The 26,542-nt window shown below is 44.5% G+C and overlaps 1 protein-coding gene across 1 annotated transcript; it reads left to right on the top strand.

Moving 5' to 3' along the window:
• The first annotated feature begins 406 nt into the window (after window positions 1-406).
• LOC308679133 (sacsin-like) lies at window positions 407-25,448 on the top strand. Its single transcript, XM_081346407.1, has 8 exons — window positions 407-573; window positions 2,952-2,982; window positions 4,628-4,715; window positions 6,428-6,539; window positions 8,979-9,125; window positions 11,226-12,684; window positions 13,310-13,398; window positions 14,090-25,448. The coding sequence occupies exons 2-8, from the start codon at window positions 2,960-2,962 to the stop codon at window positions 24,829-24,831; spliced, it is 12,660 nt and encodes a 4,219-aa protein (XP_081202533.1). The 5' UTR covers window positions 407-573; window positions 2,952-2,959; the 3' UTR covers window positions 24,832-25,448.
• Window positions 25,449-26,542: the final 1,094 nt, after the last annotated feature.

Genomic DNA, 26,542 nt, shown 5'->3' with positions numbered 1-26,542 from the left:
TAGTAGCTCCCAGGGCGTTCCCAACCTCATGCCAGCCAATCAAGATGTTTCAGCGATGGACAGATCTGGCTTCGGGGTCTGGTCAAGATAAAACCCGAACACGCAGGTTGGTTTTAGGACGCTTCTGGATGGGTGAGGTTTCCCAGCGGAAAGTCTCCTCCTGAACAGAACCGCACTTTGGGGCTTGCAATGCTTTACACATACCTACCTACTTAGGAGTAACTCCCACTTAAGTCCCTGAAGCTTACACCTTGAGTAAAGAAGCCGTGGGCATTCCGCTCAAGCAGGAGTCCAGCCCTCCGTGCTTTCCCCTGAAGAAAACAAGCCTTCGCCCCAGATTTTACAGCTCTTGGCCACCTCTGCCGCCCTCTCGCTCTGAGTTTCCATTCTCTTCCGCCGCCAGGATCACTTTCGGTTTCGATTTCCCCGGGAGGAAAGGCAGCCGGCTATTAAAGCGCATGCAGACGCCTCCGCTGCCGGCACTCTGCTGATTGGGCGGAGAAGGCGTGGAGCAGCCATTTGCATCTTTTCCTCTGGAGAAGCGACAGCCTGAAGACCGGGAGTGGCGCGTAGGTATTGATGGGGACCAGCGTGCCTGGTTTTCGGGGGGGCGGGGAGGGGAGGTAAAGAGAAAAGGGGGCTAGGAGGGTTCAAAAAAGCAGGGCAGGATGCGATCCAGCCCATAGGATCCCATCTCCCCGTTACTTCAATCCGAGAATACGATCCTAGCTCTGGATCGCTCGATCGGAACAGTTTGGGGAGCATCGCTTCGGGCAGAAACTTGGCACAGGACTTTATGGGTTCTTTTAATTTCTAGAAGGTAATCACTTAAAAAAAGCGAATTAGAAAAAAAAAACACCCAACAATAAATAGCCTTGCTCTACAGCGAAGCGAAGGGGATCCGTATTTCGGGAATTTCTGTGTCTCCGCTCGATTTTAGGGATCTCATTATTTGCTGGATCTGAAAAATCCAGTTTGAGAGGAGGGAGAGGATTGCGACGGAGCAGATTTTGGCCGGCTGAATCACCTGCCTAATGGCGAATGAATTGATTCCAGATGGTGTGTCTTAAGTTTCGTTTTTGATCCATAAATGTCAGCGGGTTAATGGCCTTAAAAGTTAAAAGCTTGAAAGATAGTTTAGATTTGAGACAGAAATGGATTCCTCCTCTCAGATTGTTTCCAGCTTTCCTAAAAATTGACTTGTGCCAGATTTGCAGGGTGGCAATGGATCAGCTCCCTTGGATTCATCCTGGAATTAATTTGCACTGAGTTCAAATTAATTGGTGTGATTACAGTTGCAAGAAAAAGTATGTGAACCCTTTGGGATTACGTGGAGTTTTGCATGAATTGGCCATAAAATGCGCTCTAAATATCATGTAAGTCACAACAATAGAAAAACACAGTCTGCTTAAAATAATACTACACAAACATTAGCTGTTGTCATGTTTTAATTGAACATAAGATGGAAACATTCACAGTGCAGGGTGGAAAAAGTACGTGAACCCCTAGCCTAATGACTTCTCCAAGAGCTAATTGGAGCCAGGAGTGAGCCAACCTTGACTCCAACCAGTGTGATGATATTGGATGTGTTGCTGACAGCTGTCCTGCCCTTTAAAAACACACACCTGTTTTGGGTTTACTGGTCTCAAGAAGCACTGTCTGATGTGAACCATGCCTCGCAGAAAAGAGCTCTCAGAAGACCTACGATCAAGAATTGTTGACTTGCATGAAGCTGGAAAGGGTTACAAAAGTATCTCCAAAAGCCTTGATGTTCCACGGTAAGATAGACTGTCTACAAATGGAAAAAGTTTAGCACTGTTGCTACTCTCCCTAGGCGTGGTCATCCTGTAAAAATGACTGCAAGAGCACAGCGCATAATGCTTAATGAGGTAAAGAAGAATCCTAGAGTGTCAGCTAAAGACCTACAGAAATCTCTGGCACATGCTAACATTTTTGTTGACACATCTACAATAAGGAAAACATTAAACAAGAATGGAGTACCTGGGAGGATACCACGGAGGAAGCCATTGCTGTCCAAAAAAAATATTGCAGCACATTTGAAGTTTGCAAAAGAGCACCTGGATGTTCCACAGCACTACTGGCAAAATATACTGTGGACAGATGAAACCAAAATTGAGTTGTTTGGGAAAAACACACAGCACTATGTGTGGAGAAATAAAGGCACAGCACACCAACATCAAAACCTCATCCCCACTGTAAAACATGGCGGACGGAACATCATGGTTTGGGGCTGCTTTGCTGCCTCAGGGCCTGGACGGATTGTTGTCATTGATGGGAAAATGAATTCCAGAGTTTATGAGGACAATTTGCAGGAAAACATACGACCATCTGTCTGCCAACTGAAGCTCCGCAGAGGATGGGTGATGCAACAGGACAATGACCCAAAGCATACAAGTAATTGAACAAAACAATGGCTTCAACAGAACAGAATACGCCTTCTGGAGTGGCCCAGTCAGAGTCCTGACCTCAACCCGATTGAAATGCTGTGGCATGACCTTAAGAGAGCGATTCACACCAGACATCCCAAGAATATTGCTACACTGAAACAGTTTTGTGCAGACGAGTGGTCCAAAATTACTCCAGATCATTGTGCAGGTCTGATCTGCAACTACAGGAAACGTTTGGTTGAGGTTATTGCTGCCAAAGGACGGTCAACCAGTTATTAAGTCCAAAGGTTCACATACTTTTTCCTGCACTGTGAATGTTTCCATCTTATGTTCAATTAAAACATGACAACAGCTAATGTTTGTGTAGTATTATTTTAAGCAGACTGTGTTTTTCTATTGTTGTGACTTACATGACGTTTAGAGCACATTTTATGGCCAATTCATTCAAAACTCCACATAATCCCAAAGGGTTCACATAGTTTTTCTTGCAACTGTATGTTATGCCTGTATTTCATTTTTATACATTTTTTCTTATTCCTGCAGGTTGAAGAATGTCTCAAAAGGAGAAGAAAAAGTAAGGATTTGTGTGTGTGTGTGTTTGTGTGTGAGAGAGAAGGCAGAAGGATTATGGCTGGGGATTGTGAAAATGGCAATCCCAACCAAATGAGAGCAGGTGTAATGGTTGAAACATTGAACTACAGTAGAGTGTTTACATCAATGCACAGCTTGTGCATGTTTGTGCGTGCATAGAGAGTTGCATATAACTTTCCAAGAGAAACATGAACGTGACATTATATTCCCATAAAGGAGATGTTGTGTACATGCACACACACACTTGGGGAGGAAGGCTTCAGATCCCAGCTTATCCTCAGCACAAGCTGGGATAGTGAAATAGTTGGAGTAGGAGCAAGGAGAGAGAGCCGGTTATAATCTGGCTCAGTTTAGTAAGTATATTTGGGGCAGATATAATAATATTCAAAGCACTTTTTTCAGTGTGTGTCCAGCTACAGTAGCTAATATTACCTTCTATTCAATTAAATATTATAATTTGGCAATAGAGGGCCACTGGAGGCCATGCCCAAGGCTTATGGGAAATCAGACTGAATTGTCCCTCAGATCATAGGTCCATTTGATCAATTTATCAAATTTAGAGAGGGCCCATCTCACTCCTAATCCCTTTGTTTCAGCCTTGGAATCGCCTTGTGCGAACATGGGCTGAGAGAGAAATGGTGATGGGCTAAATGTGGCCAGAATATGATTTGTTATCGGCTTAATGTGTTGTATGAATACAGCCGTGTAAACCAGAGCTATTAAATCTATGTGGTAAAACTTGCCTGCTGTGCAATGAAGAAAACTGTTTATTGACAGAGCCAGTAATTTAAAATTTAAATCTATGGGTAATTTCTGGACAAAATTTTAATCATGTGAATTATCTTCCCTGGCTCGTATAATTTTATGGGGTGTTGTATTTGTACAGGTAGTCTTCAACTTAAGGACTACAATTGGGACCAGCATTTTTCTTACTGTGCAAGGCAGTTGTTAAATGAGTCATATCCAATTTAATAACCTTTTTTGCCACAGTTGTTAAACAAGTCACTGCAGTTGTTAACCGATCACGCCTTCATTAAGCAAATCCCGCTTCCCCCTTTGGCTTTGCTTATTGGAGGCTGGATGGGAAAGCTGCAAATAGCACTATGATCACACTGGGATGCTGCAACCACTGTAAGTACATGTTTGTTGCAAGTGCCTGAATTTTTAATCATATGGTAGTAGGGATCCTGCAAAGTGTGTAAGTGCAAGGATGGGTCCCAAGTCACATTTTACAGTGACGTTGTAACTTTGAATGATTGCTAAATGAATGGCTGTAAGTCAAGAACTGCCTGTATCATCCTGTCTTCTTGTACTTCTGGCTTTTTTTAAGGCAGGATCCCTCCCCCTCCTCCCCAGCCCCCTTAGAAACAATGACTGAAAACCTGGCATCCTCAAGATGTTACTAAACTGCAGGTCCCAGTGTTTCTCCCCCCCCACACACACACACAGAATTGACAGCAGTAAAAGAAGTTTAGAACTATTGTTTCTTGTAACTTCTGCAAGGTCACAAACTCCCGTTCTGGTGTTAGATAGATGGAGTAGTTACACAATGTATCTGAACAGGCGTTGCTGGAAGTTGGCTATTAGAAGGTCCTTATGCCCTGTATTGAAGTTTGTCTGTCTTTCAGGAAGGGCTTTCGGCAGAAACCGCCTCCCATCCTCAAGTATTTGCAGGGTATCCTTCGCAAATACCCAGATGGAGGGCAGATATTAAAGGTGGGTTTGTAAGAGTTAAACACTGGATTTTTTTTGTCTTTGGAAATATTGACATAGGAATAGACTCTAGCTGCTTTGCTTGTTTCTTCATTCATTGATTCATTAATTCATCACATTTATATAGCTGCTTATCATATTACATTTTGTTGCAAGGAACATGGTTCTTAATTTGAGAATATCGCACATTTTATCAGCAATATCTAAGGAGCAGTTTTGTTTTCTACATGAACTAAAAGTAAGGAAAATGTGTATGTGTGTGTGTGTATCCATGCATACACATCCTGTATAAAAAATCAGAACTTTTTGTTTAAAAAAGATATATGAACATAAGTAACTAGCTTGATGGTAATTTAGGTAATCTGGATAATTTGGGACTGCTGAGTAAACATACATAATTATCTCTTTTAATCTATGTATTATTTCAACTTACCTTATAAAATTTATTTGGAAACTATTGAGGGAATGAAATGCATATGAAGAAGGGGTGGGCAGACTCCTGAAAATTGTACATTCTGTTTACACCAGGAATTCTGGGATTTTAGAACTGTTGGGTTCTTCATGCTAAAGGAAATGTTGACAACTACAGTTCCCAGCCTCAACACTGTAGGGAAATTTGGTGTTTTGGGGATGGAAGCCAATTGTGTTAGATATAGTTTCATATACCTATTTCATTTAATCATATAATAATGTACAGGTAGACCCCACCTACTATCTTCTTCATTCCTTAGAAGTGCTGAACAATAACTTTACAACCAATAACCACTTTTACAATCTTTACAGCATTTTCATTCACATGATCACCATTATAATCAGTATGCATTATCCTGACCTGTTTTTCTCCCTTCCCCTTGAGAATTGGAGAGGAAGGGATTACAAGAGAGTAAGCAGACACACAAAGAATACATGGGTCTGTGTAGTCCTGAGCACCATCATATTGCTTTTAGTGCATATTAACTATTGTGTGCCTGCTTACTCTCTTGTAATCCCTTCCTATCCAATGAATATAAATACAAACATTAATTCTCTTGTTGCTACTCATCCCAGCACTAGATGAGCATTCCAGAGAATAGGGAATGTCTGTACACGAGTAAATACACTTACATGTCAACTGAGCCTTGGTGGAGCAGTGGGCTAATGCCTCCTTAAGTAACACCAGCTGCCTGCAATTAGTGCAGGTTCGCATCCCACCAGGCTCAAGGTTGACTCAGCCTTCCATCCTTCCGAGGTAGGTAAAATGAGGTCCCAGATTGTTGGGGGCAATAAGCTGACTTAGTAATAATGCTGCTTGGGGGGGGCGAAAGCCCTAATAAAGCAGGCATATACATAGAATGAAGGCTATTGCTAAGCACATTGATTTGTGCTTAGGTGGTAAGCCGCCCTGAGTCTTCGGAGAAGGGCGGGATATAAATGGGATTAAAATAATAAAATAATAATAATAATAAAAAACTGCACATTTAGTCATTTGTGTGTATCACAGTGAGGAACTCTTGCGGATTGAAACTGAAGGGAGATGGAGAGATGAGGACTAAAACCTTGCAAAGGAAGTCCCAGGAAATCCCAAGTCCTTTGGCAGAGAGTCAGGAAGGGATAGCTAGCACTTCATCTCTGATGAGCTTTAAAGGATGGTGTATCTGTAAAGGCACAGCTTACTTAATGTTTGTTGGCTTCGGCGTCTACCTGAATCTGCCCTGATTTTCTGCTTCTTCTCAAAGGAGCTGATCCAGAATGCAGATGACGCGGGTGCTGAAGAGGTGATTTTACTCTATGATGAACGGAGTTTTGGAACACAAAGTCTTTTCTCCGATGGACTGGCAAGCACCCAAGGTAGAGAGCAAGACATGCGGAGGACTAAAAGCTGCTCACCTTCACCCAGAAATAATTCCAGCTGTCAATTGAGGGGGTGGGGTGGGCTGATGGTGGAGATCTGTGTTGTGTGGCTTGGGATGCAAAATCCTGAGACACAGGCCTATTATGATCCATATATTAACTGACAGAACGAAAACTGGATATATGAATAGCACAGGGAGATTGCATTATTAATGGGATTTAAGGAATGTTTTTCCATTTCTGTTACGTGTACACTGGACAACAGGGGGCCCTGCACTTTGCAGGCAGCCGGGCCTGTTACCCCGTTTAATTTGATGCTATCCTCCCTTCTTAGAAATAAAGAAATTACATTTTTAAAAGCCTCCTATGTCAGAGACAGTCCTCGACTAATTTGAGCCCAAAATTTCTATTGCTGAGCGAGACAGTTGTTAAATGAGTTTTGCCCCATTTTACAACTTTGTTTTTTTTCCAAATGCTGAAACGTTAGTTCTGCGATTGGCATCACAGCTGCCCAAGGGAGTGTGGGGCATAGGTTGTTTTTGTTGTGATTCAGGGTCAGCCTGTGGATTCGGCAGTTGGGTCGGATGACTCAGAGGAGGAGGAGGAGGGGGGTGTTGAAGAGCTTGCTGAGGGGGTTGGACAGCTTGATGAGAGCCCTTAGCCAGGCCCCTCTCACCTGGTCACGACGCAGACCCAGCTGTGTGAGCCTGACAGCGTGGATGAAGATGACCCACAGCTGGCCCTGTTCAAGGACGCCCGATGCAGGAGGCAGTCAATCAGGAGTAAACAGAGGAAGGCAATGGGGCTCCTCGGAAGGAGGTAGAGAGAAGCCACGCCTGAACTGTATTTAAGGGGGAATGCGTGGGAGGGCTGGTTTGCTGAAGGCAACCGCTTGAAAAGCTCCTGTTTCTTGGTTTGTGTTTTGTTCTATTTGTTTTTGTAGCAATAAATTTGGCAGGCGTAATTCCAGCCTCTTGCCTTCTTGTAAAAGGGGTTGTCCCTGCCTTTTCTGCAGGGCCGGTAGCAGGCTGGTACAGAACAGTTTTTCCATTAGCAAGAACTCTTTCTCCACTTTGTCCTCTGGAGGCTGGCTTCCTAAGTGGCCTTGCCAGTAAATCTTTTTAGAACACAGCCACGGGGCAGCAAGGAAAGAGCCTTTCCCCAGCGTAGGAGCTGGCAGAAAAGAATAATGATGTAAAGTGATGAGGATGTCTGCAACCCATATTCTGCCTACACAGTGAATCCAAATAGGGGGTTCTGTCCTCAAATGCAGAAAGGGGTGGGGGGAAGACCTCATTTGGCATCAGTTCCTGGCCACAGAAGACTGGATCTTCTATTAGTTTTCAGATTCCAGTAAGCTGGTGAGATTAGAGGTCTGCCAGCAAGGATTCATTCTTGGCTTACTTCTGCTGCTGCTTTTGGTCAGTTTCCCGTTCGCACGGTGTCATCGCTTCCTGGGATCAGGGAAATGGCTACAAAAGAGCCATTCTCCCTTCTGGGGAGGAAAAAAAGGGGGGGAAGCAGGAGTTCCTGTTTTTCTAGCACCAAAAAGACCACCACCCCACACCCAGTATAGAGGTTGCTGTAATGCAGCGGTGGGGAACGATGACCCTTTTATGACTTGTGGACTTCAATTCCCAGAATTCCTGAGCCCCTCTGTTAAGGAATTTGTTGTGCAGAGGTCTCCTTGTGCTACCAAAGAGTTGCACAGACAAGGAAGGGCACTGAGAGCAGTAAGAGTCTCACACACAGGAGTACACTGAGTTGTAAAAGCAAAAAGTATTTTACTTTGAGGGTGGTGTAAAAACAAAAAATGCACAGTCAAAAATAAACAGTCCAGGTCATACACAATAGCAACAGTCCAAGGAGTAATCCAAACTACAAAGTCTTCTTACCGGTCCAGAGGTCAATACACAGTTCAGGTTTACAACAGTAGTAAACCATCAGCAGAGCAAAAACAGTAATAGTAGAGATCAGTGAATTCAGAGAGAGAGAGAAGCTTCCTCTTATGGCCATGAGAACACTTACCCATTGGCCAATTAACTTCTTAAAGTCATAACATTATGGTTAATATATTTTCAACCCAACATTGTAGGCTAACACCATATGCCTAACACCCTCTATGCTGGCTCAGGAATTCTGGAAGCCGAAGTCCAAAAGGCATAAAAAGGGGCCATCGTTCCCCACCTCTGCTGCAATGGAATGCACGGGTGACCTTGGGAAAAGACCAGAGCGAGCCTGCCTAGGAAACAATCGGATAAGAGGGGCAGGAGCCTTCAGTCGCTTTAGGAGTTGCAGGAAGAAACTGAGGAAGGACCTGACTTAATGGATCAAGCAGTTAAAAGTGGTGGGTGGGAAGACTGTACTTTTGGACGACACTGTAATCCCTCATGTTAAAAAAAGGAATATATGTTAGTCCACATTTTTCTCTCTTAGGACCTGCACTTCTGGCTTACAATAATGGCATTTTCTCTGAGGATGATTGGGAGGGGATCAAAAGTCCCGGCATCAGTCATAAGGAAGATGATCCATCTACAGTTGGTAGATTCGGCTTAGGCTTCAATTCTGTCTACCATATTACTGGTGAGTAGCTCTGCACGTCTTGATTTAGGAGACAGCAAATCTCAAAACCGACACACATTTCTGAAAACATTTATTGGGCATAGTTTTTCCTTTTACCGCCACTGCCAAAATTCCGAAGTGTTTCAAGAAAAAGGACTTTTGCGCTTTGTATATATGAAATCCAGGAAGACACATCCCAGGTATTTTAGATAAGGGAGGAGTTGCTTTTTTGTCAAAAGTATCCTAATGTTTAGCTTCACACATTGCCTTATGTTAAAACCAAACAATCACACTGTGCCGCCTGATTTATCAACTGTGGCTTATCATTTATTGATTTGTGCAAATCCAGCAAATTGTAATGTACTGTGAATGTAATAACTGGTTTAGCGCAATAAGGTTTGTACAGGGCACTAAGCCTTAATGGGATTTGTCTGCTCTGATTTAGCCCGAAGGAATGACTGTTAGAACATAATGCGATATGTGAGCATCTAGCAACGTGAAGATACTCTGGAACGGTGTTGCCCAACCTTGACAATTATAAGATGTGTGGATTTCAATTCCCAGAATTCTGGGAGTTGAAGTCCACAAATCTTAAAATTGCGAAGGTTGGGAAACACTGCTGCAGTGAAATTCAGCTCTGCTGAGTGCATTTGCTCTTTGCTTAGCAACTATCCAATAATAGTTGCCCTTTGCCATTCCCTGCCATTTTCAACTTTGTTTTACACAATATTGTCCCAGTGCAATCACTTGGCTTTTCTTGAGGTACATTGCCTGGTTATCTAGTCTAGGGCTTTTCAACCTTTTCACAAATTGTACCACTTTTAGGACATGACAATATTTGAGTACCACCAGTGCTTAGCAAGGTGTTGAAAACTTGATGACTAAAAAAATAAGCTGGCTGGTTGGCCTTTCTTCCTCTCTCCCTCTCCTTAGCTCTCCTTCCACAGTGTAGTAAGAATGCGCCCCCCCCCCCCCGGTCCGTTTTCTGTACCCTTAAAGACACAGGAATCAAGTGCAAAGCAAGAAAGGCTCACAAAAACCTCCCAGAATAAAGAAACACTAAACTGTTTTTTGTTGTTGTTTTTCTTTAAGCTGCCTTGGGCCTGTCACAGTTTAAACAATGTAGCAATCAGCCTAAAAGGCTCCAGCAATTGTGAAAAGTGATAACTTTAAATTAAGCCTGTTTACCTACAGAGAAAACTTGCTAAAAGCCATAGACAGACTCAAGATAAGGGGGTAAAACTAATTACATTTGTTTAAAGGAATGAAACCTATGAAAGCCAACACTTTGGACTCATTGCTAGACTTTGTAAAACAGAGTAAAATAGTCCAATAACCAAAGCACACAAATCGAGCTTCTGAATTACAAAACGCTGTAAAAACTACATAAAAATCCTTATGGTAATCCATTCAAGCTTCCAGCTGACCAGGAACCCACTGGCTTCTGAAATGAGCCAACCTTCTTTCTGACATGCTCGTCTCCTGGCTTTTCATTTCATCAGTGCTGATTGCATTCTCCTGGCTGGAGAAAACGAACCAGGGCCCTTTTCTTCCAGCAACAGCTGCTGCTTCTTCCCTGTCTTTTTTCTCCCTGCCTGCTGAGCTTCCACAGCTTCTTCTCTTCCCTGTCTTTTTCCCTGTTTTTTTTCCCTTTCCCACCAAAACATATCCTCTCCTCCCTCCCCCATTTTTCTTCAGTTTACCTTCAGCTCCTCGCTGCTTCCAGAAGTGCCAATCAGCTGGAGCTCTGCCTGCACTCCTGGAGCTTCTGCCGAGCCCAGACAATCCTGCAGCTCCAGCTGACTCTCCCTGAGGCTTGCGTCGCTCAGCTCATTCCCCTCCCCCACTACATTTGTCTAGGAGGGCCGCATATCAATTGCCACATGCCAAAGTACCACTGGTGGTAGGCGTTCCATCGGTTGAAAAGCACTGATCTAGTCTACATTAATATTTCCTGGTGGTCCAAGTATTAAGCAGGTACAACACTGTCAAGAACCAAGATAAAATAATGCAGTGGCTACTACTGACTTATATGTACTGAAATAAGAAAGGAGGAAAGTAATTGAAGTAGGAGTGTTCACTGCATGTTTGTGAAGCTAAATTTTCCTTCTCATCCTTCAGATTTTCCATCAATTCTCTCTGGTGAATTTTTGGGAGTGCTGGACACGCAGCAAACAGCACTTGAGGAAGGAGGTCAGCTGTGGAGTATAGAGGAATGGGAGGAGGCATCAGATCAATTCCAACCATTCTGGGCAACACTGGACTCCCTTGGTAAACCCTGCCCAGCAGTCAAGGGCTACTTCCCTGGCACCCTCTTTCGCTTTCCTATTCGGCAGAGCCCCTCCAAGATCTCAGACAACATCTACAGTGCACAACGGGTGCAGGAACTGCTGCGCTCATTCTTAAATGATGCCCCCATTAGCTTGCTGTTTCTCAGGAACATCCAGAAACTGACTTTGGGCATTGTTGGTTCTAGTGGTTCCATCTGTGAGCTGCTGAAGGCTAATGTGTCAACTCGTCCATATTGTGAGTCAAATGCTGTTCAAGACGTGCAAAAACCAACCAAAGTATCTCTGAGCCAGGGAAGAAACAGAAGTATCTCAGAAATATTTGCTGATTACAATCTTGGAGCCACACTGGAGACCAATGGCTGCATCAAAACTCTTGCTTTACAAGGTACTGGGGTTGCTAAAGCCGCCAGCTGTGAGTGGCTCATATTGTCAGCAGAAGCAAAACAAAATGCTCTCCCAGGTTTGTGGGACCTGGCTGAGAAGGTGAGATCCACACCAGCATTATCCTTGGCCTACTGTTTGCAGGACAGATGTGCCGGCCGCCTTAGCTGTGTCTTGCCTCTCCCAGCCACTGAGGAAAATGTCACTGGATTGCCACTGCACATCAGTGCTCCCTTTCAACTCACCGATGACCGGAGGCATGTGCAGTGGTCTGAAGAGGGGTCCCAGGCACGGGGGGCTGAGGGCCGTTGGAACCACTTACTTATGGAGGAGGTACTGCCTGTTGCTTATTGCCAAATGGTGGTGCTGGCCTCCTCCTGTCCTGGTGACCCATATGGGGCATGGCCAGACCCAACTCATAGCCAACAACTCCGGTACAAGCCTCTAGTAACTGAAATATGCCAGAGGTTAAGGGACATGAAACTTTTGGTGAGGGTTGGAGAAGGGAACCCTCGCTTGCTCCATCCATCTGAAGCCATCCTTTTGCCAAAGCCAGTCTTGGATAAGCCCATAGGCCCAGTGCTGGAGAAGGCCCTCCTTTTGGCAGGATCACCGCTGGCAGCAGCCCCTCCTCACGTGCGTCAAGCCTTGGTATTGGGTGCAAAAGATGGGACAGTAGTGCAGGAAGCCACAGCCAAGTTTGTGGGAAGGGCTCTGCAACGTGCTGCTGCCAACATCTGGAATTGGCTCACAGAATCTGAGAAAAAGTTGTTACTGGAATATTTGGTTGAAGATGGATGTTACCTGGAACTGAAGGATCTGCCCCTACTTCCAACAGCTAATGGGCACTACACCTGCTTTGGAGATGCTGGAGAGACCATTTTTGTTGAGAATCCTGACTTTCCCAGGTGAGCAGCCTCCCTCCACACCACCCCCACCCCAAATAGTCTAATTCTGTCTTCCCTTTCTTTCTCCTTCAACATACTATACCTCCTGTTTTGAATTTAGTCACCCTTGAACATCTGTTAAGGTAGAAATTCAAAATGCTTTAAGGATAAAGGGAAGCAGAACTTTACTGATTTGTTCCAGAACAGCTGAAGGTCAGTGTCAAGAGATGCATTTAGAGATGTCACACTCTAAATCTTGGACTGAACATACCTTTATTTCCTAAGACGTCTTATGTTCTAGGCAAAGAAAATTAAATGGAAAGCTGCATCACTTTGTATTTTGCCAGATAGACCAGGTAGCATACTAAAAAGGTAAGAATGGTAGCTGACTTGTAGAAAACGGAAAAAGCACTTGTTTATTTAGAAAAAGATGAAAGATACTATTCAAAGTAACAGACATCATCCAGGGAGATGGCAGCAAGAGCGTGAAGGATTAAGCTTGCCAATTTGGTAAATAAAGCAGATTGCCTTAATATTTGATGAGCCTGTGTAGTATTTACAAACCTTAAAATATATAGAGTAAGATCCATTTTCTTGACCTTCTTGGTAGTTTGTAGTTTATGGAACTTTTCTCTTGGTTTTGTAGAATTCTTTTGCCTGGTTTGGCCAACCAGTTTCTTCCCAAAGATCTAACTCCTGTGTTGCTGAACCATTTGGAGGCAATTGCCAAAAAAGGTAAGTTGTTAATGTCCCATATGTGAGCCCCTAGGAAGTGTAATAGGCTGTGAGAATAACCTTGAGGAACAGAAAGAAGAGCCACAACTAAAACAAAAGTAGCGCTGTCTTGAGTTGTGGCTCTCCTTCATGTTCCTCAAGGTAATTGTTCCATCCCATTAGAGTGGCTGGGTGCAGCCTTATCCAGTTGACTGCATCTCCCACCATCTCAGTGGGATATTGGTTGCAGAGGATGGAATTATTTGGATCTGCCTGAAGGACAATATGATCGGGTCTTAGCATGTCCATGTAGACACATAGCAGCCAGATGCCCTCTGAGAACAGACTAGAAGAAGGGACAGTGAGCTTTTCCATATTGCAATTGCTACTGAATGGTGGGGGGATGGAAGGATTAGTTCTGAAGAACTAACTAACTAACTAACTAACTAACTAGCCAACCAACCAGTCAGAACTAACTCTAATGCCAGAACGAATCCTTCCATCCCCCCACCATCCAGTTAGAGCTGATGAAGCTTCTTGGATGAGAAGCAAAAGTTTTTCCTCAAAAAAAAAAAATTGAAGTGTAGTTGCCTTTTGAAAAAGCACCTTTGAGATAACCATGACCTTAGATGACTGAGAATCTCCAAAGATGTTCCTCCAACAGAGATGCACAAACATTGGTATTTGATCCTTGTGTCTTTCCTGTCTCTAGGGTTATTCAAAAATCTGGTCTCCTTGAATCAAGCCATCATTGAGAAGAATCTTCCTAGAGCTCTCCCGAGAGATTGGGTGAGCAGCAAATCTGTTCCTGTTATTTGGAGTCCCAGTGCGTATCCTGGCGAGCCTCCCCTTGAGTGGATTTCTGCTTTCTGGACTTTCCTGACACACCGTGCTTCTTCCCTGGAACCCTTCGAAGGATGCCCGATGATACCACTGACTCCTCTGCACAATTCTCTCAATGGCATTCAGTTGGCTCGGCTTTTGCCTCAACCCACCCTCATGTTCCAGAGGCGTAATGGGCAATGCTTGCCGGATGCAGTGGCTAAAATTTTGCAAGTGTTGGGCTGCACCGTGATCCAGAACTGGGACTCCAGTTGGTCCCACCAACAACTGAAAGAATATGTTCTAGAACCCACACCTAGCAATGTCCTGCAAGCTTTTGTCCATCTGGGGGTAGCAAATGTAACAGACCACCTGACATTGTTGTCCACCTGCCAGATTGAAAGTTTGAGTGCTTTTCTCTCTACGGCTGTTTCATTCTCTCAAAAAGATATCGGAGTCCTCACTAACTTGCCACTCTTCTTCAAGATGCCTTCTCTTCTTCCACCTTCCAAGTCAGCCTTAGTATCAGCCCAGGATTATTTGGCTTTAGAAAAGACTTTGGTTCCACCAGTGCCTACAAATCTCTTGACTCCGGAGCCTGTGCTCTTGTGTCGCAATGAAGCTGAACGAAGCTTGCTCTTCAAAATCTGCGGAAAGCTTCTGGGGACGCCGGATCTGTGCCTGCTGTGTGTCCGAGCAATGAAGAAGGGGTCCTATGCCAATCGGGCTGAAGATGCCAAGCAATTCATGTTGTGGTTACTGCACAATGGAGACACACTCTTTAGCCAGAGCCGAGAATTACAAGCTTTGTGCTGCGATCTTCCATTTGTGGATTGCGGATCAACAGAATTGCTCCGTCCCTGTCATCTCTACGATCCGGAGAACCGCACATTGCTGGCTTTATTAAGACCGAGCCACTTTCCCAAAGGGCCCTTTCAGGAGCAAGCAGTGCTGCGAACGCTTCGTACGCTGGGTCTGAAATCAGATCTTAGTGCTGTCTCTCCAGCAGATGCAATAACCGCTGCAAGAGAAGTGAATGTAAGTGAAACAGCAACTGCCAAGGCCAAGTCACAAGCCCTTATCCGGGTTTGCAATGAGAGTCCTCTACTGTCCCGCTTATCTCCTGAGATGCTGAAGCAGCTGAGGTCCCTGCCTTGGGTCCCTGCCATCAATTCCTCTAAGCTTGGGCCAGCTGGAGTCTTCCTAGCACCTGAATCAATTCGTTCAGAGAGGTATGCAAGTCTTGTAGGACAGGTCATGGGACTGACAAATGCTTTTGGGGGCCCCGCTGCAGAAAAACTGGGCCTGGAACGCTTACCACCTCCAGAAAAGGTGATGGAAAACTTAGCTGACCTGGTAAAAGCCTATTGCTCTAAAGAGACACCCCTGTTAACTGCAAAGTTGTGTAGCATCTATCAACACATGCAACAGCATCTCTTCCATTTCCAGCATCCCCCCACGTACACATCAGTGTGGAATGGGAAGGGCTTCTCGTGGCCAACAGACGTGGTACTGTCCTTTCCTAATGATTTGGACTTTGCACTCCTAATGCCACGAGTTCCTCCAGATTTCCAAGAGTACAGGCAGCTTTTTGCAGAATGGGGTGTCCAGCAGTCACCCACTGAGAAAGATATAGACCAGGCTCTTCGTAAGCTGGCAAAACAAATTAATGCCAGACCAAACGGGGGTACGCAGGCTGAACTACTCCTCTTTGTAGCTGCCTTGGACTGGCTTACCAATCAAGATTACCATGGGGAAGAGGAAATGCTTATACCGGTGCAGATCATAGGTTTGGTTGGTTTTGCTCTTCGCCCTGCCAGTTCAGCACTGTATTGTGACATGGATCGTGCCCGTCTTGCTGATTTGGATGGAGACCTACCCAGTTTGGTGCATGAAGCGGTTTCTTCTGCCACAGCTGCTTTCTTTGGGGTGGAGATGGTGAGTACCAAGTTGTCAGGCTTAGAACTGTTTGAGGCTTGGGGGCCTTCAGAGCCCATCACTCTCCGAATCCGTAACATCCTTCGGGAGTACAGCCAGGATGCTGACGTGTTTCAGGAACTGCTGCAGAATGCCGAGGATGCCGGTGCTCAGACTTGCCGATTCTTAATAGACCACCGGCAACATGACGCTACTAAAGGACTTCTGGATCCTGGCATGGCTACTTGCCAAGGCCCAGCCCTTTGGGCCCAGAATGATGCGCTGTTTACCGAGGCAGATTTCTCCAACATTACCCAACTAGGTGCAGCCACCAAGGAGCACCAGGAGGACAAGATCGGTCGCTTTGGCCTAGGTTTCTGCACTGTCTACCATATGACTGATGTGCCTTTCCTTCTCAGTGGTCAGACCGTCCTCATCTTTGATCCCAATATCACCCATCTCCAAAAACATATCCGTGGTTCAGCCCGACCGGGCATCCGTTTGAATTTGACCTCCACAGTCGCCGCTTCCTTTCCAGAGCAATTTTGGCCTTTCAGAGGGATTCTTGGATGTCGAATTGGGGAGAAATACCAAGGCACACTGATCCGTTTGCCTTTCCGCACTGAACAGGAGGCCAAAGAATCTCAGATCTGCCCTGAGCCGTTTGGACCCAGCCGGATCAAAGGACTAGAAACTGGTTTCCAGGAGATGTCCCAGTACCTGCTGATTTTCCTCAATAAAGTGCAGGAGGTGTCACTCTCCTACCTTGCACAGGGTTCCAGTTGTCCAGAAGTTGTGCAGCCACTGGCGACAGTAAGCAGAGAAGTACTGAATGAGATGGGCGTTCCCCTTATACGATTGAGAACAACGTGGCAGTCAGCTGTGAATATCCACCATTTTCTGCTCCATTCATGCTCAGCTGATGGGGAAGCTGAGGAACTGTTCAGAAAGGGAAGAAAAAGGGGTATCCATTTCTTGCCTCCTTCTGCTAGGGTAGCCTTACCACTCCGGCCTAGTACCACCGTTGGGCGATGGCTCCCGGATATAAGTGGTTTTAAAGGCCGTGTCTTTTGCTTCTTACCTCTTCCCATTGAATCAGGTCTCCCACTGCATCTCACAGCTCCCTTTGCCGTGCTTAGTAATCGCAAAGGACTCTGGGATACCACAGAAAAGGGCCAGTGGAATATAGCACTGCTACGAGATTCAGTGACAGCTGCATGGCTTGGGGCACTAACTCAACTCCGAGACATGTACAAACAAGATCTCCTGGAGGACTACGAGTATTATGATTTTTGGCCTGATATATCTAGTATCAAGTACCCTTTCACTGAAGCAGCCAAAGCCTTCTATCAAGCACTAATCGATGGAATAAATGGGGAGCAGCCAGTTCTCTTCTCTGATGGACAAAAATGGCGCCCGCTTAATCATGCTTGCATTTTGGATGATGATATCGTTCGCGAGACGCAACTGAGGTCTGTAGCGGTGAGAGCCTTCTCGTTACTCTTACCAGAACCACAGATTGCAGTTTCTCTTCCAGAGAAGATTAAATTGAGCTTTAAAACCTGGACCCCGAGAAACAGCTCAGTGCTAAACACTTATAATTGGGCACGGTTCCTTCAGGAGCTTGTTTTACCCAACCTTGCTAAGCTTGCAGTGCCTGATCGTAATGCCCTGATTCTTCGTGCCCTAGATATGAATGATGCCAGGGTGAATGAGTGCCTGAAATCCCTGCCTTGCATTCCTGCTACTCCAAATGAAAAGCTGAAAACCATTAAAGAACTTGTACACCCAAAGGGCCGTGTCGCACCTCTCTACTGTCCTGAAGATGGCTGCTTTCCTATGGGTGAAGAATTTCTGAAGCCAGAGAGGCTGTTGTGCTTGGAACATCTTGGCATGAGCAAAGATTGGGTGGAAATGGAAGAATTGATAAGCCGAGCCCGAACTGTGGAGGCTTTGTGGCATCAGAACCCCGACAAAGCATGCCAGAGAGTCTGCTGTATCTTGGATCTCCTTGATGGCCATCTCCAGGAAAGTTCCAGAAATACTACCCAGGTTTTGTTTAGGGATATTCCCTTTTTACCGGCAGTGCTTCCTGGGAATATGCGTAAAATCTGCTGCCCCGGTGAGATTTACTACCACAAGCTGAATTCCTTGGTACATTTGATTGAACCAATCCTGGACAAGAAAGCCCTTGGGGGAAACTCCAAGCTCTCTGAGGAGATAATGGAATTCCTGGGAGTCAAATGCAAACTATCTGCAACTACAGTGCTAAAGCAACTGGAGACAGCGTCCTTTTGTTCCAATGCCCTCCCTCCAAAAAAGTTGGCTAAGATGGCACAAAATTGCTATGCTTTTCTCAATGAAGTAGTCCAGAACAATCAAGGTAGGGTGGAGGTAGCTCAAAAGGCACAGACGTTCCCCTTCATCCTGGTCAGTGTTGGCTTTGTGCCAGTGTGTAAAGTGTCTCACAATCTGGCTTTCGACGCTATTCCATATCTCTTCAAATTGCCTGAGGAGTACTGGCAACAAAAGGATCTGTGGAATTGTATCGGTGTACGTGATGTATTTACTTTGGATGATTATGCTTCTGTCCTGGAAACCCTGGCTAAGGATGCAGCTGGACGGCCACTTTCTGTAAAGCAACTAGAAATTGTACTTAGGTTAATCACTGCAGGGCTTGCTGGAGTTTTGCTAGAAGATCAACAACTGGATTCTTATTTGTCCCAGAAAATGTTTTTCCCAGACCAGGACAAAGTCCTACGACAATTGCCTAAGCTGCTTTTTGATGATACTCCATGGCTCCCACGTGAGAGCGGAACACCATTCTGCCATAGTATGATTCCACGAGAAATTGCTGTGCGCTGCGGCATATCGACCAAAAAGCACCATATACTGTCCAAGAGACGGATCGAGAAACTTTCTCTTTGGGGCACAGAGTTTGGAGCTAAGGAGGATTCGTGTACCCGCCTGTCTAACATCCTTCAGGAATATCCCTCTTCACAGGATGTGCTGAAAGAGCTGCTGCAGAACGCTGACGATGCTGGTGCGAGTGTCATCCATTTCCTTTGGGATCGCCGTCAGCATCCAACAGAGCGTGTTTTCAGTGATGAATGGAAGTCTCTTCAAGGTCCAGCCCTCTGCATTTATAACAACCGGACCTTCCAAATGAGCGATATTGAGGGGATCCAGCGCTTAGGCTATGGTGGCAAAAAAGGAAGGCGGGATGCTATAGGAAAATACGGTCTGGGATTCAACACTGTTTACCATTTGACAGATTGCCCTGCATTTGTCACAGGGGATAGAACATTATGTGTCTTTGACCCCACATTGTGTTATCTCCCAGAGTCTGATGAGGTCTCACCTGGCGCAAAATACAACCTCACAAAAGATTTCAGAGAGGCCTTTTTGAATGTTTATGACACCTTTTTGTCTGATGTGTTTAAGTTGGAACAGGGCACACTTTTCCGGTTGCCCCTGCGTACTCCTGCAGGGGCGGCCTCCTCTCCCATTTGTCAGAAATCTGTGTCTGAGATAGATATGGAGAATATGTTGGAAGCTCTTAAAGAAGATGCAGAATGCCTCATGATGTTCCTCAATCACATTCGCACTGTAATTTTCTCTGTTATGGGTGAGGAAGACAGGAAACCCAAAGAGTTGTTGCGGGTTGAAACTGAAGGAGGGGAGCCTGGAAGGCTTGAGTACCAGAAACATCTGCAGCAGGCAGCTGCAGCAGGAGGCCTGGAGATGAGCAAACCAGCAACCGTCTTCTACAAAATGAAGATCAGCACTAATCTCTTGCATGATCCCAGCATCTGGTGGGTTGGAAGGCAAATTGGAATGGACAGCACAGAGACCATAGAGGGCATGCTACTTCCCTATGGTGGTGTGGCTGTTTGTCTTAATAGACAAGTGTGTGGGAGGGCTTTCTGCACATTGCCCCTGCCAGGAAGGACAGGCCTTCCCATCCATGTCAATGGGAACTTTGCAGTGGATTCAGCTCGGCGTGACTTGCGCAAGGATAGCGGTGAAGGGGATGTCAATTCAACCTGGAATAGGTTACTCATGCAATATCTGCTGGCCCCTTTATATGGCCAGTTACTTAAAAACCTGTGCCAGACACTGGGGAGTGAACCCCTGAAATTCCATACTCTGCAGAAATGCCATGATCATCTTGCTCAGAAGTATTTGCAATATTTCCCAATTGTGACCAAAGATGTATCTCCTGTTTGGCAGCAGTTAGTGATCCATCTGTATAAACTGATGCATGAGGACCAGCTCCCATTGTTGCCAGTTTATCAGAAAAATGTCAATTACAAAAATGCCGGTAGAATTGAAACAATAAGTGTGTGTTGGAGTGCACCTAAAGAAGAGGATTCCACCAGAGGCCCCTATTTCCTGAAGAATACAATAGAGGATGAAATTCTTGAGCGCACTCTTCAGGAGCTGGGTATGAGGTTGGTCCCTGCCTTTCAACAGTTACAAGACATACATGAGCAATTTGTCATGGCGGAAATTGATGTAGTGACTCTCGATTCTCCTTCCCTCTGTAATTTTTTGAAAAGTCTGCTCAACTTCTTACCATGCTCACTAAATCAAACCCCTGTAAAGAATCGTTCCAATTGGTTTGCTCTCCTAACCTCCTCTCTCAGTGGACTGTGTTCTGATGACGTGAATTGCGTGGAAGGACTTCCATTACTGTTGACCAATGATAACGTGCTGAGATGTTTCAGCCAACAAGAACCTGTTTATCAGAAAAGCAGTGCTTGTGAGCTTTTCCCACATCGTCAGCATTGTTTTTCTGCCTTTGCAGATTACAATCTAAATCAGCTTCTATTAGAAATGGAATTCCTGGAGAAGTTTACTTTAGATGAATCTGTGGCTTATATACAAGAGATGTTGACACTGGACAGCTGGGGCAACGATAAGCAACGCAAGAAGAGCTGGTTAGGGGAAGTGTGGAAGTTCTTTGAAAGTCAAATCTGTGTGACACAGAATAAGGAAAAAAGGAACGAGCTATTTGCAAAGTTCATTTCCCTCTTCAAACGATGCTCTCTGCTCCCTGTCTATGGTTCCAGTGAGTTGATTCCTCTTGAATCCCTTGGTACATTGATACCTAATAACTTAAGCCCAGTTTGTGAAATTCTTAATAAGCTGGGCTTTGCCAAATTAGATAACTCCCTGTTGCCTCCAGAGTTGACTGTATACTGCATCAATCCAGAGCTGCTAAAGATTGAAGACCCTATAGTAGTGCTGGAGCAACTGTCTACCCACAGTAGCCTACGCTGGAAAGAACTCAAATCCTGGGAGTATGATTCACTCTTGAGGTTTCTCTGTAAGGATCTGGAAAAGTTGAATAATCAAGCATTATTAGCAAAACTGAAAGTTTTGCCTGTCTTTGAGACATATCAAGAAAAATACGTATCACTAGTTTCATATGCTAAGGTCTATCGTCTAGTATCCAAAAATCCAAAACTCTGTGAGAACTTTCTGGAATTTTATGAAATGGATGCAAGGACTGTTTTACTCAGGGACACCTATTGGAATCAAAGGTTGAGCAAGTGCTTTGGTATTGGAGAAATGAATGATTTGCAACAATTTATGCTACTTTTGCCTAGGATACCCAGTTTTCCTGAGGCCAAGGTACTGGAAGCCTTAAAGTTACTCTTCATGATCAAGTCACACTATGATGAAGAGTATGAGACCCAGAAAGCAGTTGTGGTGTCAACATTCAAGTCCTTTGCCTTCATTCGGGATGAGGAGAATGTGCTGCGTCTTGTGTCATACTTCTATCAGGATGATACAATTTTTCAAGAGTTGGGATTGAGCTCTCGATTTGTACCAGAGAAATTCTATGCTTCAATGCGTCCAATCAAAGAGTGGGAAGTGAAGCTGTTTTTATTGGATGTGGGTTTGCAGGAGGTGATTTCTGAGGAAGATGTTTTGAAATGTGCTACCCAGGTTGAACGAGAGGCATTCAGCAGCGGTTCCACTTCTGAAAATGTCCAAGGAAAAAGTAAAGCACTCTTGAAATATCTGTTTTCCAGAGCAAAAGATGAACTGTCTAATTCCTTCCTGGCAAAACTGTCCAAGATCCGTTTCCTTGTACCGCGTTGCCTCCCTGATAAACTACGTAGCCTTCATTTGCCATACGCCCCTTGCAGAGCTCCAGTGGCACCCCGAGGTTCTTTGTACTGTTCAAACAACCCTGCACTCTTTTGGACTTCAGCTGTTGCTTTCTCTTTTAATGACTATGTTGGGAAAGAAGGTAGGGATCTTTTAGAAAAACTTGGAGTGATATGCACAGTACCTACCGATGTGGTCTTGGAAAATCTGGGTAATGTCTGTCAAGTAACCTGTGATACCCTAGAAAATAAGAAAACTCGGGCAGAAGTTCTAAAATGCATGTACAAATTCCTGTCAGAACAGGAAGAGATAGATGTGAATTCCCTTAAAGGCCTTCCTGTGATACTGACAGATGATAATGAAGTAGCTGAGGCAGAAAATGTGGTGGTCCACTTGCAGCACTCAAATGACTTTCGACCATACCTCTACATGCTGCCATCCAAGTTAGGGGTTTATATAGATGTCTTTGAAAAGTTTGGAGTGCAGACTGAGCCAACCATCTATCATTATGCCAGTGTTCTGGCCAGGATCCAAGAAGAGACTACAGAATGGATGAAACTGCAACCCAATCTTACTAAAGCAGTGCTCAGGGCTACTCAGTTCCTCTTCCATCTATTGGAAGAAGCAAAGGAGCCAGTGGATTTCTCAAAGCTGCAAGAACTTTATCTCCCTTGCATCGATGGGAAGCTATATCCATCAAACACTTTAGTATTTAGTTTCTACCAATCTGGTCAAGAACCCCTTGCTTTGAAAAACACACTTCGCTTTCTGGTTGATCTCTCTGAATGTTTCATATCAGCGGACAAGTATAAGCAGTGGAAATTTCTGCGCTTGCTACCTGAAAATCTCCGCCCCAAGTATTTCAATAACATTGTTGAAGAACAACTAGAAGAGTCCTCTCTGAAACTGTGCATGTATCGGGAACACTGTGAGTTTCAGAACAATCTCAAAGAACTTCTGGTTTCTCTTGATTTCCAGAATGCGCTGATTGCACTACTGAAATGGCAGAGTAAAACAGAGGAGATAGACGACATGAATGACGGACTCTTCTCTCCAGATCAGCTAGAAGTGGTGTGCTGTGAAAAGCTCTGCACTGTAATGGTCTACAACCTGCAAGTTTTAGAGGAAACTGAACGTGTCAAGACAGTGCATGTCGCAAGAATGTCAGATGAAGAGACAAAGATTTACCTTACTCACCGGGAAAGCATGAGTTGCCAAGAGGGAATACATATTTTCTCAACTCTAGCCATTGAGGTTAATAAGCTTTTGGGAGAAAAACTTCAGCCAGAAGCTATAGGGATCCTCATGGAGATTTTAGCTTGCGAGAGACCTAAAGATATTGCTGAAGTCATAGAGAAACACGGAGTGCCCCTGTATCAGCAGGCAATCCGAAATGCTTATGACCTTCCTCCTCCAGGAGAAGACATCCCTGAGGAATGGTATGACAGTCTGGATATGAGCATTCTGCATGCCTTTATGAAAGGAGATTATGTGGGCTATCTGGATTCTTCCCAGGCCAAGGAGCATTACCTGTACGCTGTTGTCCTTGAAGTACTTGAGTCACAGAAGAATGGTGCTGGTCAAATACACACATATCGTATTGACTTGGGAGGAGGTCGGCAAGAAGAAGTGACTGCTTATGACTTGTACCATTTCAAGAGAAATAAGCCAGTTTCCGATTCAAATAAACTGGTAGTGCTGCCCACAGGTCCCGCTGATGCTGCCCAAGTGGTAAGACCAGATATTAATGAGTATTGGCACCACCGGCCACTGAGCGAGGTGAAGAAAGAGATAGATGCGTGCCTAGCTCAAGTTGGGAGACTTTCAGAAGAGGAGAAGAAGAAAGCCCTTAGAAGATTGTATCTGTGTTACCACCCAGATAAAAATCTTGGCCAGGAAGATTCTGCTAATGAACTCTTCAAGTATCTTAAAGAAAAGATCAAGGAGATGGAAAAGGGAATGAGGCAAAATGGCTCCTGTGGAGGATCCAAAAGTAGCAATTCCTATCACAGAAACTTCTCAGACTGTTGGAGTGAATGGGATCGGCAAGCTCATCAGCATCAACAGAGGCACTATGAATTTACCAGAGGTGGTGGTGGTGGAGGAGGAGGTGGCGGCAGCAGTTACGATTTCTGGTCATACCATCGATGTGGACCAAACTCTTCAAGATCACAACCAAATCACTGTTTCCTGGAGGCAAAGCGTTGGCTCCGGCAAGCAGAATGTGATCTGCAGGTAGCAGCCAGCATTGCTGGGAATGGCAGCACAGAATGGCTGCTGTATATGACTTTCCGGGCTATGGAGAAGACTCTGACAGCAGTTGAGTACAACCAGGGAGGTAGCTTTGAGAGGAATCTCTCTCTTGCAAAGCTGGCTGATAAGGCAGCATCTTATGGATGTGAGCTGGCTAAGCTTCCTGAGCAGATAGATGTGCTCAGGGAACACGGTGTGGATGACAAGATAACACAGTATCCCAAATATCACACTTCACCCACCATTCCTAATGAGGCCTTTTCTGCCTGCAAAGAGCAGGATGTGCTATTGTCAGCTTGGGAGATCTTAAACGTGGTAAAGAGATGGCTTGGCCTCTAAACAACCCCCCCCCAATAAATATTAGAAGCTGGGAGAGACCATTGTATATATAATGCAGCAGTACCTGTAAAGACATTTTGCAGAGAGTTTTAAAATGAGAAAGGTTCTCTAGGAAAAAAGAAGCCTCACATTATCATTCTTTGCAGATGATAAAATAGGGTGTCTATGAAAACAGTATGCATATTCTTTAATATGGACATTCCAATTGTTTTGTCTTTTAATAAGTTGATTTAATAAACTTGGCTTTCTTAAATAACCAATTAAAGAATTGATTATATATTTATGGAGGTCCCTGACAGTCATTTCATTTCCTTTTTATCTCTGTATTTGATTCTTCTATAACAGGCATGTCAAACTGCCGGCCCATAGGCCAGACGTGTCATCCCAAAACTGCGCGAAAAAATTGGGATACATCACACGACATTACATGACATCGCTAGTTTGACATGCCTGTTCTATAAGATCACCAGTTCACCTGAATACCCAATAATTACCGTAGAAGTAATAGTGTTTTTCCCAATGGATGTGCTTACTGAAATTGTCGTGACTAAATGAGTATGTGCCATCAAGTTGGTGTTGATTTTTCATGTCAAAATAAATTTTTCCCATGATCTGTCCCTCATCTGGTCCTTCAAGTTTTCCAGTGGTGCACCACTGGTTGCTGCTAATCGTTCAATGGTTATAAGTTGAGGACTAGCTACACTGAAATGTCTTATATTTTGGTCCCCTATTTACAGAAAGGTCATCTGTAGTTCAACGGCCTGGCTACAATGTAGGATTTTTACTTCAGGAAAGAATCACATATTCTTGTGTGAGAGTGTCAACCATTTTGGATCAACTAACAGTGAAAAGGTGTAATCCTGTTTGGCCCAATTGGAGATTACTCTGGCTTTGCAATTGGGACTTTAGAGAGATGAATAAAAATACAGAATCCAGGTTACTGATTTCTAGTGAAGATAGTAATTAGTACTGTAATTTGTAGTTGTACGAATTATTTAGTGTACAGTTAATTAGTGCGCTACAATTAAGACTGGTCTTAAGGAATCCTAGATTGGAGTATAACCAATTCCACATTGTTAGACTAAATCAGGCTTTTTGCCATCACATCTCCCTTTATTGTAATTTTAATGTATTTACCTTCCCTACAAAGCCACACACCAAAATGGAGACAATGAGCCTTGGTGCTCTGTGAGAACCAAGCTCAGAGAGCACCAAGGACCCCTCACAGTTCAACCCTGAGCTACAGACACTCTAATGAAAACAATACAATGAGACTTTGGGAAAGATGGATTGATGCCATTGAAAGGTTCCTCACACCTTCCCTGGACTCTGCATCACTGAAGAGGTAGTAGACCTCACCGTTTAGAAAAACCCTGTTCTGAGTATTCAGATATCAAACTTCAATACAAGGTCCTCAACTTACAGTCAGTTGGGCCCAGAATTTCTGTTGCTAAGTGAGGAGGTTAAACAAGTCGTGTCCAATTTTATAATCTTTTTTGCCATGATTGTTAAGTGAATCACGCAGACATTAAGTGAATGCAGCTTCCCCCTTTGCTTTGCTTGTCAGAATCTGGCTGGGAACGTCACATATGGCGATCACGTGGTCCCAGGATGCTACAGCCATCATAAATACATGCTGGTTGCCAAATGCCCAAATTTCCCAAATGGGAAAGCTGCAATGGTTGTTAAGTGTGAGGACTGGTTTTAAGTC

The sequence above is a fragment of the Vipera berus genome (assembly GCF_964194415.1).
Source record: "Vipera berus genome assembly, chromosome: Z".
Taxonomy (NCBI): domain Eukaryota; kingdom Metazoa; phylum Chordata; class Lepidosauria; order Squamata; family Viperidae; genus Vipera; species Vipera berus.
Note: the sequence above shows the minus strand (reverse complement) of the source record. Positions and strands in the feature narration are given on the sequence as shown.

Coding starts and splice junctions, on each gene's coding strand:
- LOC308679133 (XM_081346407.1), top strand. CDS start 2,960: ATGTCTCAAAAGGAGAAGAAAAA. Junction 9,126..11,225: donor TTCTGTCTACCATATTACTG/GTGAGTAGCTCT, acceptor CTCATCCTTCAG/ATTTTCCATCAATTCTCTCT. Junction 12,685..13,309: donor GAGAATCCTGACTTTCCCAG/GTGAGCAGCCTC, acceptor TTGGTTTTGTAG/AATTCTTTTGCCTGGTTTGG.